The 17,500-nt window shown below is 52.0% G+C and overlaps 1 protein-coding gene across 1 annotated transcript in view; it reads left to right on the top strand.

The window, feature by feature from the left end:
* Positions 1 to 17,500, top strand: part of FNDC4 (fibronectin type III domain containing 4) — a 47,336-nt gene that overhangs the window by 2,395 nt on the left and 27,441 nt on the right. The window contains exon 2 of the mRNA XM_083175119.1: positions 7,658 to 7,988. Coding sequence (XP_083031245.1) covers positions 7,847 to 7,988 — 142 coding nt within the window. The 5' untranslated portion in view covers positions 7,658 to 7,846. The remainder of the gene's footprint in view (positions 1 to 7,657; positions 7,989 to 17,500) is intronic.

Raw genomic sequence — 17,500 nt, 5'->3', positions numbered from 1 at the left:
AGTACTGGTGCCTCGTGTATGCTGCCTACAGTATGTGCAGTACTGGTGCCTCGTGTATGCTGCCTACAGTATGTGCAGTACTGGTGCCTCAAATATGCTGTGTGCTCTGCCGGGTGCCGGACGGCTCCCCGACAGTCGGGATTTCGACAGTCATTACTCCGACGTCGGAATCCCGACTGCTCCCTCGTGGGGGTCCACAACCCCCATAGAGGGAGAATAAAATAGGTGGCGAGCACAGCACATGTGCACATGTTACATCTGCCCCCCTGCAGTGCACATGGTTTTATCCATCTGAGAAGGAATTTGCCTCTAAGAGTGAACTAGAATAAGGCCCATAGTGTAGGTGAGAGGGAACTGAATTTAGGAGGGCAATGAGGGGAGAGGACGATAGTTAGGGCTTTATTAATAAGGTCAAAAACTCCTTTCCAAGAGGGTGATTATATATATATATATATATATATATATATGCATCAGCAAAAAACGAGGAACTGATGTATTACAGAAACGTCTTCCCACATTACAGGACCATGGCCAAGGCTCTAACACCAAATACAGATCTGCTGGGAAGGATGAGTGGACCCTGAGTGTGATCGAGCCCTCAGCTCCTTATAATATCCCCGGACTATAATAGAAAGTTTATTGTGCAGACAGATGCTCAGGGTGTGGACTTGGGGTATAATAGGGAACACCCAATCATGTCGCTATCTCAGGAGTTAGTGGACCGATGCCAGCATTGCTCTGTGTGGTGAGGTGAGAGGCACAGCTATAGTCACTGGAGGTTGGGGTGCCGTCCCCTCTCAGTGCCTCTCTGTGTGTGGTGAGGTGAGAGGCACAGCTGTAGTCACTGGTGGTTGGGGTGCCGTCCCCTCTCAGTGCCGCTCTGTGTGGTGAGGTGAGAGGCACAGCTATAGTCACTGGAGGTTGGGGTGCCGTCCCCTCTCAGTGCCGCTCTGTGTGGTGAGGTGAGAGGCACAGCTATAGTCACTGGAGGTTGGGGTGCCGTCCCCTCTCAGTGCCGCTCTGTGTGGTGAGGTGAGAGGCACAGCTATAGTCACTGGAGGTTGGGGTGCCGTCCCCTCTCAGTGCCTCTCTGTGTGGTGAGGTGAGAGGCACAGCTATAGTCACTGGAGGTTGGGGTGCCGTCCCCTCTCAGTGCCGCTCTGTGTGGTGAGGTGAGAGGCACAGCTATAGTCACTGGAGGTTGGGGTGCCGTCCCCTCTCAGTGCCTCTCTGTGTGTGGTGAGGTGAGAGGCACAGCTGTAGTCACTGGAGGTTGGGGTGCCGTCCCCTCTCAGTGCCTCTCTGTGTGGTGAGGTGAGAGGCACAGCTGTAGTCACTGGAGGTTGGGGTGCCGTCCCCTCTCAGTGCCTCTCTGTGTGGTGAGGTGAGAGGCACAGCTATAGTCACTGGAGGTTGGGGTGCCGTCCCCTCTCAGTGCCGCTCTGTGTGGTGAGGTGAGAGGCACAGCTATAGTCACTGGAGGTTGGGGTGCCGTCCCCTCTCAGTGCCGCTCTGTGTGGTGAGGTGAGAGGCACAGCTGTAGTCACTGGAGGTTGGGGTGCCGTCCCCTCTCAGTGCCGCTCTGTGTGGTGAGGTGAGAGGCACAGCTATAGTCACTGGTGGTTGGGGTGCCGTCCCCTCTCAGTGCCGCTCTGTGTGGTGAGGTGAGAGGCACAGCTGTAGTCACTGGAGGTTGGGGTGCCGTCCCCTCTCAGTGCCGCTCTGTGTGGTGAGGTGAGAGGCACAGCTGTAGTCACTGGAGGTTGGGGTGCCGTCCCCTCTCAGTGCCGCTCTTTGTGGTGAGGTGAGAGGCACAGCTATAGTCACTGGAGGTTGGGGTGCCGTCCCCTCTCAGTGCCGCTCTGTGTGGTGAGGTGAGAGGCACAGCTATAGTCACTGGTGGTTGGGGTGCCGTCCCCTCTCAGTGCCGCTCTGTGTGTGGTGAGGTGAGAGGCACAGCTGTAGTCACTGGAGGTTGGGGTGCCGTCCCCTCTCAGTGCCGCTCTGTGTGTGGTGAGGTGAGAGGCACAGCTATAGTCACTGGAGGTTGGGGTGCCGTCCCCTCTCAGTGCCGCTCTGTGTGGTGAGGTGAGAGGCACAGCTATAGTCACTGGAGGTTGGGGTGCCGTCCCCTCTCAGTGCCGCTCTGTGTGGTGAGGTGAGAGGCACAGCTATAGTCACTGGAGGTTGGGGTGCCGTCCCCTCTCAGTGCCGCTCTCTGTGTGTGGTGAGGTGAGAGGCACAGCTGTAGTCACTGGAGGTTGGGGTGCCGTCCCCTCTCAGTGCCTCTCTGTGTGGTGAGGTGAGAGGCACAGCTATAGTCACTGGAGGTTGGGGTGCCGTCCCCTCTCAGTGCCGCTCTGTGTGGTGAGGTGAGAGGCACAGCTGTAGTCACTGGAGGTTGGGGTGCCGTCCCCTCTCAGTGCCTCTCTGTGTGGTGAGGTGAGAGGCACAGCTATAGTCACTGGAGGTTGGGGTGCCGTCCCCTCTCAGTGCCGCTCTGTGTGGTGAGGTGAGAGGCACAGCTATAGTCACTGGTGGTTGGGGTGCCGTCCCCTCTCAGTGCCGCTCTGTGTGTGGTGAGGTGAGAGGCACAGCTATAGTCACTGGAGGTTGGGGCTGCCGTCCCCTCTCAGTGCCGCTCTGTGTGGTGAGGTGAGAGGCACAGCTATAGTCACTGGAGGTTGGGGTGCCGTCCCCTCTCAGTGCCGCTCTGTGTGGTGAGGTGAGAGGCACAGCTATAGTCACTGGAGGTTGGGGTGCCGTCCCCTCTCAGTGCCGCTCTGTGTGGTGAGGTGAGAGGCAAAGCTGTAGTCACTGGTGGTTGGGGTGCCGTCCCCTCTCAGTGCCTCTCTGTGTGGTGAGGTGAGAGGCACAGCTATAGTCACTGGAGGTTGGGGCTGCCGTCCCCTCTCAGTGCCGCTCTGTGTGGTGAGGTGAGAGGCACAGCTATAGTCACTGGAGGTTGGGGTGTCATCCCCTCTCAGTGCCGCTCTCTGTGTGTGGTGAGGTGAGAGGCACAGCTGTAGTCACTGGAGGTTGGGGTGCCGTCCCCTCTCAGTGCCGCTCTGTGTGTGGTGAGGTGAGAGGCACAGCTATAGTCACTGGAGGTTGGGGTGCCGTCCCCTCTCAGTGCCGCTCTGTGTGGTGAGGTGAGAGGCACAGCTATAGTCACTGGAGGTTGGGGTGCCGTCCCCTCTCAGTGCCGCTCTCTGTGTGTGGTGAGGTGAGAGGCACAGCTGTAGTCACTGGAGGTTGGGGTGCCGTCCCCTCTCAGTGCCTCTCTGTGTGGTGAGGTGAGAGGCACAGCTATAGTCACTGGAGGTTGGGGTGCCGTCCCCTCTCAGTGCCGCTCTGTGTGGTGAGGTGAGAGGCACAGCTGTAGTCACTGGAGGTTGGGGTGCCGTCCCCTCTCAGTGCCGCTCTGTGTGGTGAGGTGAGAGGCACAGCTATAGTCACTGGAGGTTGGGGTGCCGTCCCCTCTCAGTGCTGCTCTTTGTGGTGAGGTGAGAGGCACAGCTGTAGTCACTGGAGGTTGGGGTGCCGTGCCCTCTCAGTGCCGCTCTTTGTGTGGTGAGGTGAGAGGCACAGCTATAGTCACTGGTGGTTGGGGTGCCGTGCCCTCTCAGTGCCGCTCTGTGTGTGGTGAGGTGAGAGGCACAGCTATAGTCACTGGAGGTTGGGGTGCCGTGCCCTCTCAGTGCCTCTCTGTGTGGTGAGGTGAGAGGCACAGCTGTAGTCACTGGAGATTGGGGTGCCGTCCCCTCTCAGTGCCGCTCTGTGTGGTGAGGTGAGAGGCACAGCTGTAGTCACTGGAGGTTGGGGTGCCGTCCCCTCTCAGTGCCTCTCTGTGTGGTGAGGTGAGAGGCACAGCTATAGTCACTGGAGGTTGGGGTGCCGTCCCATCTCAGTGCCGCTCTGTGTGGTGAGGTGAGAGGCACAGCTATAGTCACTGGAGGTTGGGGTGCCGTCCCCTCTCAGTGCCGCTCTGTGTGGTGAGGTGAGAGGCACAGCTATAGTCACTGGAGGTTGGGGTGCCGTCCCCTCTCAGTGCCGCTCTGTGTGGTGAGGTGAGAGGCACAGCTGTAGTCACTGGAGGTTGGGGTGCCGTCCCCTCTCAGTGCCTCTCTGTGTGGTGAGGTGAGAGGCACAGCTATAGTCACTGGAGGTTGGGGTGCCGTCCCCTCTCAGTGCCGCTCTGTGTGTGGTGAGGTGAGAGGCACAGCTATAGTCACTGGAGGTTGGGGTGCCGTCCCCTCTCAGTGCCGCTCTGTGTGGTGAGGTGAGAGGCACAGCTATAGTCACTGGAGGTTGGGGTGCCGTCCCCTCTCAGTGCCTCTCTGTGTGGTGAGGTGAGAGGCACAGCTATAGTCACTGGAGGTTGGGGTGCCGTCCCCTCTCAGTGCCTCTCTGTGTGGTGAGGTGAGAGGCACAGCTATAGTCACTGGAGGTTGGGGTGACGTCCCCTCTCAGTGCCGCTCTGTGTGGTGAGGTGAGAGGCACAGCTATAGTCACTGGAGGTTGGGGTGCCGTCCCCTCTCAGTGCCTCTCTGTGTGGTGAGGTGAGAGGCACAGCTATAGTCACTGGAGGTTGGGGTGCCGTCCCCTCTCAGTGCCGCTCTGTGTGGTGAGGTGAGAGGCACAGCTATAGTCACTGGAGGTTGGGGTGCCGTGCCCTCTCAGTGCCGCTCTGTGTGGTGAGGTGAGAGGCACAGCTATAGTCACTGGAGGTTGGGGTGCCGTCCCCTCTCAGTGCCGCTCTGTGTGGTGAGGTGAGAGGCACAGCTGTAGTCACTGGAGGTTGGGGTGCCGTCCCCTCTCAGTGCCGCTCTTTGTGTGGTGAGGTGAGAGGCACAGCTATAGTCACTGGAGGTTGGGGTGCCGTCCCCTCTCAGTGCCGCTCTGTGTGGTGAGGTGAGAGGCACAGCTATAGTCACTGGAGGTTGGGGTGCCGTCCCCTCTCAGTGCCTCTCTGTGTGTGGTGAGGTGAGAGGCACAGCTATAGTCACTGGAGGTTGGGGTGCCGTCCCCTCTCAGTGCCGCTCTGTGTGTGGTGAGGTGAGAGGCACAGCTATAGTCACTGGAGGTTGGGGTGCCGTCCCCTCTCAGTGCCTCTCTGTGTGGTGAGGTGAGAGGCACAGCTATAGTCACTGGAGGTTGGGGTGCCGTCCCCTCTCAGTGCCGCTCTGTGTGGTGAGGTGAGAGGCACAGCTATAGTCACTGGAGGTTGGGGTGCCGTCCCCTCTCAGTGCCGCTCTGTGTGGTGAGGTGAGAGGCACAGCTATAGTCACTGGAGGTTGGGGTGCTGTCCCCTCTCAGTGCCGCTCTGTGTGGTGAGGTGAGAGGCACAGCTATAGTCACTGGAGGTTGGGGTGCCGTCCCCTCTCAGTGCCGCTCTTTGTGTGGTGAGGTGAGAGGCACAGCTATAGTCACTGGAGGTTGGGGTGCCGTCCCCTCTCAGTGCCGCTCTGTGTGGTGAGGTGAGAGGCACAGCTATAGTGACTGTGTGTTATAGTGTGTACACACGGTAAGATTTGGCTATATCGGGAACATCGGAAGCCAAATCGCATGCTTTTTTAGGGCTTCCGAGCCCGATGCGCGCTCCCGTGTGAGCGCATATCGGCAGCCAGATAGAGAGGGCAGGTAACACTATATAGTGTAAATTGTGCCCCTCTGTCCTGCCGTGAGATGCGAGTCCCGATACGATCTGATCGCATCGGGACTCGCATTTCACGGCAGCATCTGCCGCGTGTACACACCTTTACACAATGTAACGATACAGAGAGCCTTCCTGTGCTGATCTGGGCTGTGTGATGCTGTGACTGTGGGTTACACAATGTAACGATACAGAGAGCCTTCCTGTGCTGATCTGGGCTGTGTGATGCTGTGACTGTGTGTTACACAATGTAGCGATACAGAGAGCCTTCCTGTGCTGATCTGGGCTGTGTGATGCTGTGACTGTGTGTTACACAATGTAACGATACAGAGAGCCTTCCTGTGCTGATCTGGGCTGTGTTACGCTGTGACTGTGTGTTACACACTGTAACGATACAGAGAGCCGTCCTGTGCTGATCTTGGCTGTGTGACTCTGTGACTGTGTGTTACACAATGTAACGATACAGAGAGCCGTCCTGTGCTGATCTTGGCTGTGTGACGCTGTGACTGTGTGTTACACAGTGTAACGATACAGAGAGCCTTCCTGTGCTGATTTTGGCTGTGTGACGCTGTTATTGTGTGTTACACAGTGTAACGATACAGAGAGCCTTCCTGTGCTGATCTTGGCTGTGTGACGCTGTGACTGTGTGTTACACAATGTAACGATACAGAGAGCCTTCCTGTGCTGATCTTGGCTGTGTGACGCTGTTACTGTGTGTTACACAATGTAACGATACAGAGAGCCTTCCTGTGCTGATCTTGGCTGTGTGACGCTGTGACTGTGTGTTACACACTGTAACGATACAGAGAGCCTTCCTGTGCTGATCTTGGCTGTGTGATGCTGTGACTGTGTGTTACACAATGTAACGATACAGAGAGCCTTCCTGTGCTGTGTGATGCTGTGACTGTGGGTTACACAATGTAATGATACAGAGAGCCTTCCTGTGCTGATCTCGGCTGTGTGACGCTGTGACTGTGGGTTACACAATGTAACGATACAGAGAGCCTTCCTGTGCTGATCTCGGCTGTGTGACGCTGTGACTGTGTGTTACACAATGTAACGATACAGAGAGCCTTCCTGTGCTGATCTTGGCTGTGTGACGCTGTGACTGTGTGTTACACAATGTAACGATACAGAGAGCCTTCCTGTGCTGATCTCGGCTGTGTGACGCTGTGACTGTGGGTTACACAATGTAACGATACAGAGAGCCTTCCTGTGCTGATCTCGGCTGTGTGATGCTGTGACTGTGGGTTACACAATGTAACGATACAGAGAGCCTTCCTGTGCTGATCTTGGCTGTGTGACGCTGTTACTGTGTGTTACACAATGTAACGATACAGAGAGCCTTCCTGTGCTGATCTTGGCTGTGTGACGCTGTGACTTTGTGTTACACAATGTAACGATACAGAGAGCCTTCCTGTGCTGATCTCGGCTGTGTGACGCTGTGACTGTGTGTTACACAGTGTAACGATACAGAGAGCCGTCCTGTGCTGATCTCGGCTGTGTGACGCTGTGACTGTGTGTTACACAGTGTAACGATACAGAGAGCCTTCCTGTGCTGATCTTGGCTGTGTGATGCTGTGACTGTGTGTTACACAATGTAACGATACAGAGAGCCTTCCTGTGCTGATCTTGGCTGTGTGATGCTGTGACTGTGTGTTACACAATGTAACGATACAGAGAGCCTTCCTGTGCTGATCTCGGCTGTGTGACGCTGTGACTGTGGGTTACATAATGTAACGTTACAGAGAGCCTTCCTGTGCTGATCTCGGCTGTGTGACGCTGTGACTGTGTGTTACACAATGTAACGATACAGAGAGCCTTCCTGTGCTGATCTGGGCTGTGTGAGGCTGTGACTGTGTGTTACACAATGTAACGATACAGAGAGCCTTCCTGTGCTGTGTGACGCTGTGACTGTGTGTTACATAATGTGTGTTATGCTATGATAGCAGCATCTACTGTACGGGAATAATGTTGTATCACTGTATTTGTGTTCCATAGGAAATGCGGATGGTGACCATCGATGGTACAGGCTATACAGACGACTTCACACCTTAGAAGGAAGAGGTCACATGACTGAGACCCCTGCAGCCCCCTCCAGCAGCTGGGACACGGCACTGACATTGGCAGTGTCACCATTCGGAGCATGTAACACAGATTCGCAGCACACTGCCCAGACTGGAAGTTCCAATGACTTGTGTCTCATTTCTTAGCCTGCGATCCAAGGGCTGTGCATGGGGCATAAGGCTGCCAGAGATGGCCCATATTCCGATGTACCTGAGTCCAGCTGTGTTGGTTCTGTTCAGCTGTGACCTCTGCATGGTGAAAGCAAGTAAGTTATGGGTGCAGGAGCCTATGCCAGGTGGTATGTCCTGGGGGCGGGAGCCCATGCCAGGTGGTATGTACCGGGTGCAGGAGCCTGTGCCAGGTGGTATGTCCTGGGTGCGGGAGCCCATGCCAGGTGGTATGTACCAGGTGAAGGAGCCTAGGATGCTAGTGGAGAGTCTTATAGTGCGTGGAAGGGCATTCCATAGGGTGGGAGCAGCCCGATAAAAGTCCTGTAATAATGAATGGGAGCTAGTGATCCGTGCAGAAGAGAGACGCAGATCTTGTGTAGAGCGTAGTGGTCGAGATGGGAGATATTGTGTGATAAGTGCAGAGATATACGCTGGTGCAGTATGGTTAATAGCTTTATATGCGAGTAGAAGTGTTTTATATTGAATACGGTAATATACAGACAACCAATGGAGGGACTGGCAGAGCGGATCAGCAGACGATGAGCGTCTTGCAAGGAAGATCAGCCTAGCAGCAACATTTAGAATGGATTGCAGTGGTGAGAGGCGGTTCTTGGGAAGACCAGTTAGGAGACTATTGCAATAATCAATGCAGGATATAATGAGTGCATGGATAAGAGATTTGGTAGTGTCTTGTGTGAGATACGGTCGTATTTTGGATATGTTTTTTAGATGCATGTAACATGATTTGGAGACAGATTGAATGTGGGGAACAAAGGACAGTTCAGAGTTGAGGATGACCCCTAAGCAACGAGCTTGTGGGGTAGGGTAGATTGTCGCGTTGTCAACAGTGATGGTAACTACTCTTGGCTAATTAATTCTGTTTTGGAAATATTGAGTTTGAGTTGGCGAGAAGACATCCAGGATGAGATGGCAGAGAGACATTCAGAGACTCGGCCAAAAACCACTGGTGACAACTCTGGGGTTGATAGATAGATTTGAGTATCATCTGCATACAAGTGATACTGAAATCCGAAAGAGCTGATGAGTTTGCCAAGCGAGGAGGTATAGATTGAGAAAAGCAGAGGACCTAAGACTGAGCCTTGCGGAACTCCGACTGACAGAGGTAGTGAAGAGGAAGTAGAGTCAGAGAAGCGAACAGTGAAAGAGCGATCAGATAGGTAAGATGTGAACCAGGAAAGGGCTGTATCATTAGGACCTAGGGAGTGTAGTGTTTGTATGAGAAGTATGTGATCCACAGTGTCAAATGCAGCTGAAAGATCTAGAAGAATAAGTAGTGAGTAATGGCCTTTAGACTTTTACCAGATTATTCACCACTTTAGTCAGTGCTGTCTCAGTGGAGTGGTGGGAATGAAAGTCTGACTGAAGTGGGTCTAATAGGGTATGAGAGTTAAGAAAGTGTGTGAGGCGAGAGTAGACAAGTCTCTCAAGTAGTTTGGAGAGGCATGGGAGCTGAGAGATAGGACGATAGTTAGAGGGAGAGTTAGGGTCAGAATTGTGTTTTGTCAGAATGGGAGTAATCACTGCATGTTTGAGCAGAGACGGAAAAGTACCAGTAGTAAGAGAGAGATTGCAGATGTTAGTTAAGGTTGGAATAAGCACAGGAGATAGATTATTAATGACTTGTGCAGGTATAGGATCAAGAGGAGAGGTAGTAGAGTAGGAGGATAAGAAGAGTGCGGATACTTCCTTTTCATTTGTGGGCTCAAGTGAAGAGAAAGTGCCAGAGGGTTCAGGTGTGGCAGAAAGAGGGTTAGAGGTTTTGGAGCATACCATTTCATCTCGGATGTTATCAATCTTGTCCTTAAAGTAGGAGGCAAGTTCTTGTGCACTGATGGTAGCCGGTGGGGGAGGAGGGGGAGGGTACAGAAGAGACTTAAATGTGTTATAAAGTCGCTTAGGGTTGGTGTCATGAGAAGAGATGAGAGATTGGTAGTATGTTTGTTTGGCAGCGTCCAAAGCATTGCAGTAGGAGTGGTAGCTAGTCTAATGTGTGAGGAAATCAGTCATATTACGAGATTTACGCCATTGGTGTTCAACTTTACGTGACTGATTTCGTAGTGGTCTTGTTGTTTTGGTGTGCCACGGTTGGCATCTAAGCCTACGTGGGGTATAATGGGTAGCTGGAGCCACTTCATCAAGGGCTGTTTCAAGAGTCTGGAAGAGGTGGGAAACAGCAGAGTCAGGAGAGGTAAATGTAGAAATTAGTGAGAGCTGTTGTTGCAGGGAGGTGGAAAGTTGTGGAAAATTAATAGCATTAGTATTTCTGCGGGTTGGAGTAGGCTTGCATGATTTCACAGTGATCGCAAAAAAACCCAAAAATTGAAGGTCCCCTCACTTACAAACCTAATTCCTACCTGATCTTTTCTGAGTCCCAACGGAATAAAACCTAATTCCCCCCCCCCCCCCCCCCCCACCACCACCACCACCACCAGCATGGCACATACAGAAGCCTCCTCCTCGCCCCACATGGCATATACCCTGAGCCTATTTCTTTTGGTAAGCAGTCATAGATTTGGGTGCCCCTCACTGTGGGTCAGGGAGAAGTGTCATTTGGCCCGCACATATATACTACAAAATACATAAACTTGAAACGGGACAGTGAGCGTCAAAAATGTAGGGCATGGCCACATAATAGTACCAATTCACATTACACCACACAATAGCGCCACTTATACATACTGCGCCAGCTAGAGCCACTTGGACACACTGATTACACACACTGTTCTGCCCATTACACAACATGTAGTTGAAAAGAGGAGAGAGGGGTAACATGGGGTGTGGTGATGGCAGAGTGACAGGGGGTGAGGTGACAGGGGGTGAGGTGATGGCAGAGTGACATGGGGTGAGGTGATGGCAGAGAGAGAGAGGGGGGGTGAGGTGACCGGTGAGTGAGAGGGTGAGGTGAAGTCAGGGTGAGATGAGGGCAGGACGAGAGTGGGTGAGGTGACTGGTTCTGCGATGATGAGGGGAGGGGTGAGGCAATGGCAGAGAGAGAGGGGTTGAGGTGACCGAAAGGGGGTGAGGTGAAGGCAGGGCGAGAGGGGGTGAGGTGACTGGATCTGCGATGATGAGGGGTGGGGTGAGGCGATGGCAGAGAGAGGGGGTGAGGTGAAGGCAGGGCGAGAGGGGTGAGGTGACTGGTTCTGCGATAATGAGTGGTGGGGTGAGGCGATGGCAGAGAGAGAGGGGGTGAGGTGACCGGTGAGCACACGCCGCCAGTGAGACGCCGCTGTCAGCACAGCATATGCTGTGGGTGTGTGTTATAATGCAGCACACGCCGCCAGTGAGATGCCGCTGTCAGCACAGCATATGCTGTGGGTGTGTGTTATAATGCAGCACACGCCGCCAGTGAGATGCCGCTGTCAGCACAGCATATGCTGTAGGTGTGTGTTATAATGCAGCACACGCCGCCAGTGAGACGCCGCTGTCAGCACAGCATATGCTGTAGGTGTGTGTTATAATGCAGCACACGCCGCCAGTGAGACGCCGCTGTCAGCACAGCGTATGCTGTAGGTGTGTGTTATAATGCTGCACACGCCGCCAGTGAGACGCCGCTGTCAGCACAGCATATGCTGTGGGTGTGTGTTATAATGCAGCACACGCCGCCAGTGAGACGCCGCTGTCAGCAGAGCGTATGCTGTAGGTGTGTGTTATAATGCAGCACAAGCCGCCAGTGAGACGCCGCTGTCAGCACAGCATATGCTGTAGGTGTGTGTTATAATGCAGCACACGCCATCAGTGAGACGCCGCTGTCAGCACAGCGTATGCTGTAGGTGTGTGTTATAATGCAGCACATGCCGCCAGTGAGACGCCGCTGTCAGCACAGCATATGCTGTAGGTGTGTGTTATAATGCAGCACATGCCGCCAGTGAGACGCCGCTGTCAGCACAGCATATGCTGTAGGTGTGTTATAATGCAGCACACGCCGCCAGTGAGACGCCGCTGTCAGCACAGCGCATGCTGTAGGTGTGTGTTATAATGCAGCACACGCCGCCAGTGAGACGCCGCTGTCAGCACAGCGTATGCTGTAGGTGTGTGTTATAATGCAGCACACGCCGCCAGTGAGACGCCGCTGTCAGCACAGCGTATGCTGTAGGTGTGTGTTATAATGCAGCACACGCCGCCAGTGAGACGCCGCTGTCAGCACAGCGTATGCTGTAGGTGTGTGTTATAATGCAGCACACGCCGCCAGTGAGACGCCGCTGTCAGCACAGCATATGCTGTAGGTGTGTGTTATAATGCAGCACACGCCGCCAGTGAGACGCCGCTGTCAGCACAGCGTATGCTGTAGGTGTGTGTTATAATGCAGCACACGCCGCCAGTGAGACGCCGCTGTCAGCACAGCGTATGCTGTAGGTGTGTGTTATAATGCAGCACATGCCGCCAGTGAGACGCCGCTGTCAGCACAGCATATGCTGTAGGTGTGTGTTATAATGCAGCACACGCCGCCAGTGAGACGCCGCTGTCAGCACAGCGTATGCTGTAGGTGTGTGTTATGATGCAGCACATGCCGCCAGTGAGACGCCGCTGTCAGCACAGCGTATGCTGTAGGTGTGTGTTATAATGCAGCACACGCCGCCAGTGAGACGCCGCTGTCAGCACAGCGTATGCTGTAGGTGTGTGTTATAATGCAGCACATGCCGCCAGTGAGACGCCGCTGTCAGCACAGCATATGCTGTAGGTGTGTGTTATAATGCAGCACACGCCGCCAGTGAGACGCCGCTGTCAGCACAGCGTATGCTGTAGGTGTGTGTTATAATGCAGCACACGCCGCCAGTGAGACGCCGCTGTCAGCACAGCATATGCTGTAGGTGTGTGTTATAATGCAGCACACGCCGCCAGTGAGACGCCGCTGTCAGCACAGCGTATGCTGTAGGTGTGTGTTATGATGCAGCACATGCCGCCAGTGAGACGCCGCTGTCAGCACAGCATATGCTGTAGGTGTGTGTTATAATGCAGCACACGCCGCCAGTGAGACGCCGCTGTCAGCACAGCATATGCTGTAGGTGTGTGTTATAATGCAGCACACGCCGCCAGTGAGACGCCGCTGTCAGCACAGCGTATGCTGTAGGTGTGTGTTATAATGCAGCACACGCCGCCAGTGAGACGCCGCTGTCAGCACAGCATATGCTGCCGCTGCTGCCTGGGAGGAGGAGGGGTCAGACCAGGGTAACTAGTACCCGCTCCCCCCTCCTCTTGGTGGCCCTGGCAGCAGCGGGTGATCCAGAGGGTGGTCTGGGCAGGCTGCAGGCCACGGGGAGCAGCGTGGTTGTGCCATGCTGCAGATTCCACACAGGACAGCGGCTGCGGCTGCACACGGGGACTCGGTTATATGCGTTTTCCCTCCTACACCGGCTGCAGCACCACGCGCCCCCGTGTCCTGGGTCCGCAATCAGGGGTACAATGTGCACTATAGCGAACCCTGTTTCAGTGTCAGTGAGTTTGGGGTAATGGAGGAGAGCGAGGGGGTGATGAGATTATGATCAGAGAGAGGGAAGGGAGTGTTAGTAACATCAGAGACTGAGCGCAGCCTGGTAAGACAAGGTCAAGGCAGTGGCCTTCCTCAGGCGTCGGACCACTGGGAGAGGAGGTTGGAGCCTGCAGAGATTGTGGACCCCTCCCTTTTGGCACCTGAGTGACACAGCTCTGATTGGGCAGTTAACCAACAAATATGTTGTGAGATTGTGGACTGTCAATAGCAATAGTCACCCAGGATGATGTTGGAGATGTCAGAGGATAAGAAATGGGGGAGCCAGGCAGAGAAATCTTCCAGAAATTGAGATTTGGGAAGCCCAGGAGGGCGATAGATAGCAGCAACACGCAGAGAGAAAGGGGAAGGGCCCGTTACTAGTAACACCTGTGCAGGAGATTACCTATTGACACGTCACACAGAGACGCACATACCTGCCCGTTACTAGTAACACCTGTGCGGGAGATTACCTGCTGACACGTCACACAGAGACGCACATACCTGCCCGTTACTAGTAACACCTGTGCGGGAGATTACCTGCTGACACGTCACACAGAGACGCACATACCTGCCCGTTACTAGTAACACCTGTGCGGGAGATTACCTGCTGACACGTCACACAGAGACGCACATACCTGCCCGTTACTAGTAACACCTGTGCGGGAGATTACCTGCTGACACGTCACACAGAGACGCACATACCTGCCCGTTACTAGTAACACCTGTGCAGGAGATTACCTGCTGACACGTCACAGAGACGCACATACCTGCCCGTTACTAGTAACACCTGTGCAGGAGATTACCTACTGACACGTCACACAGAGACGCACATACCTGCCCGTTACTAGTAACACCTGTGCAGGAGATTACCCGCTGACGCGTCACACAGAGACGCACATACCTGCCCGTTACTAGTAACACCTGTGCGGGAGATTACCTGCTGACACGTCACACAGAGACGCACATACCTGCCCGTTACTAGTAACACCTGTGCGGGAGATTACCTGCTGACACGTCACACAGAGACGCACATACCTGCCCGTTACTAGTAACACCTGTGCGGGAGATTACCTGCTGACACGTCACACAGAGACGCACATACCTGCCCGTTACTAGTAACACCTGTGCGGGAGATTACCTGCTGACACGTCACACAGAGACGCACATACCTGCCCGTTACTAGTACCACCTGTACAGGAGATTACCTGCTGACACGTCACACAGAGACGCTCATACCTGCCCGTTACTAGTAACACCTGTGCAGATTACCTGCTGACACGTCACACAGAGACGCACATACCTGCCCGTTACTAGTAACACCTGTGCGGGAGATTACCTGCTGACACGTCACACAGAGACGCACATACCTGCCCGTTACTAGTAACACCTGTGCGGGAGATTGCTAATGGAGTCTGCCGTTAAACACATATATTGCTATTGTAATACATTTAAAAAGATATACAGTATACAGAAATCAGAAAAATAAAAAATATTTTTCTTAAAAATGTTATCAATACAAACAAAAAAGGAGGAAACAAAGAAAACTAATCGAGGAGGAGGATGATGATGAAGAACAAAGATGAGATACATGTAGTTTCTACATACCCAGAGGTGAAGTATCCTCTGCATGAATGAAGGTGTATCCTTTAGACAGATACAATAGTTGACTGGTGGTAATTTATGCAGTGGTCTATTGTAACGATAGTCGTTGTTTGGACCACCTGGGAGTAAATAAGGTTATTTTACATTTCACAATAGATCACTGGATAATTTAGTTATAAATGTGGCTTCTTATACCATAAATGGAAAGGTCTCCATACTTATGGGAGTATGTATATGTATGTGTATATATATATAATGTCCAGAGCGCGCTCTTGTAGTACCACCCAGCCGCAAACTCGTTGTATCATATGGGTGTGATCCAGCAATCCCTTATATTCACTCCAACGGGATTTCGCAAACTTGAAAATGACAACGAAGACCTCGATCATAAAAGCAATCCTTTATTAAGATCCCAACGCGTTTCGTCAACACGACTTCATCAGCTAAAAGGTGGTACAGAAAGAAGATAATGGGACAAGGTAAATATAAAAATTGAGTTGGTGTACAAAAGATAAACAGGAATGTACATACCATGGCCAGACTGGGCCGGATATCCAGGTAATGACCATAGACAGTATTCCTTGAACCGAACAATCAATTAAAATCTGCAGAAATGCGTGTATACATCAGAACACAAATCGGCTCTATTATTCATACAAAGTAAAAGTGGAGGACAAATGAGCAAGCAACAGACGGTGGAACATAGATTTACACATGAAGGATTACACCAATGTGATCACATAAGGATGTGTTTCCTTCATGGGTGGATGAATAACACATATAGCCTATAAATAATAGTAAGTATAGCTTATATTACATACCAATCATTAGAGAGATAGAAACAATATATGTATATAAGTCCCTGAAATGGGGAAGATGGAATACAGACACATACCGTAACGATAAAACCTATATAGCTTGGACACTGACCCACAATAGTGGGAAACCTCCTCTCTCGCACCTAGCGGGAAGAGATCCGACAAGGATACAATAGGAACAGTCCGTTATTTACCCGCTGGACCAGTGTGAGAAGATCCAGTGATGATAAAAACAAACCCAGAACACAAAGCGACTCATCCTACATATTCTAACTCCAATGTTGTAAGGAGGTAAATGTGAAATACCTTCTGTTTGGGAACACGGTAACCTAGTAGGAGAACATCTCTTTAAAAAGAGAAAGAAATGATTTTCCTTTTCTGATCTCTACGGAGGATTGTTTCTCTATGCTGACTATACAAACCCCATTACAGCCGCTGGCCTGAGGAACCGCGGCTAATCTCAGTAAGTATAAGGAAGTGGCAGTGTGGGAATAGATCACAGACATTTAGCTACAGACCACTAAAAGGCCAATTACATAAAGTAGCCAATCTCTATACTGAGCGATATAGAAGCCAATCTGCTTATTGACTGTATCACTTACGTGGTGGGGGATAGGCCCATACTGACTTATATATAACTTCACCTAATATTGGATATTTACGTATTTGCCTTACATAGAACCTCACTGGATACAGGATATTTACGTATTTGGGAACCATATGACCCCTCCTCTGTGAGAACATAGATCGCTCTCCTAACAAGTTAATAATAAATACCGACACACAAAGGACACTGACGACTATTTAAAGCAGCATTTTTTGAAAAAAATCTTTATTTCTAAATAAATATTTCCCTTATTGGACGGTTTTTTAACATTACTTTAAAATATTGAAATTTTAAAGATCTACATTCTCTTCGCTTTATCTTTGTGCGCCAACAAAAAAGACTTCTTCTTCTTCTCTGTCCTCCTACTGGAACTTCTATTGTCTTTGGCTGCACCCCCCCCCCCCCCTTTGAGCTCTATCATGGAATTGTCTCACGTGGGGTAAAATGCCTGTGCGGATACATCCCATTTCCCCCTCTCCTCTGAAAATAACGTATCACCTTCCAGTAGTCCCACGTAGCAGCCACGTATATGTCCAGCAAGATAAGAATGGCGCTCACCAGGGCTACATGAACTTGCAAATTACGGTGCATTAATCCATCAACATAGAAAATACAGACCCGCCTGTAAGACCAGAACAAGGTTTGTGCAGTGGCACAGAAATCACCGTCTATATGATAAAGAAGTGGACGCTCTTATTGCTATTACCTCAATTTATATAATGCACTCAAAGGGTGTGCTACCAATGACACTTAGCAATTAGCAAAGTGGGAGACAGAAGTGCCTTGTGCTGGTGCACCAAAAGAACCACTGGACTCCTAAAACATATTACTTTTAATGTATCATTTTAAAAGAAGTTGCGAAATAAAACCATACAAACTGGTTATATAACAACATGTAATAAAAAGGATATGGATCCTCACTTAGTGTGCCCCGCTTGTACGCGTCCCCCTCTGGTTTATCAGAGACTGTGCAGTGCAGGCATAGATTGCAGTGTCATTGAGGGATAATACCCTGTACTGGTCCTCATAGACCCCGCTTTCCCATCCCCACATACCAATGTAATGTCCCTTTGTGTCTGTAGCGGTGCA

The sequence above is a fragment of the Crinia signifera genome, chromosome 3, assembly GCF_055691185.1.
Source record: "Crinia signifera chromosome 3, ASM5569118v1, whole genome shotgun sequence".
Taxonomy (NCBI): domain Eukaryota; kingdom Metazoa; phylum Chordata; class Amphibia; order Anura; family Myobatrachidae; genus Crinia; species Crinia signifera.
Note: the sequence above shows the minus strand (reverse complement) of the source record. Positions and strands in the feature narration are given on the sequence as shown.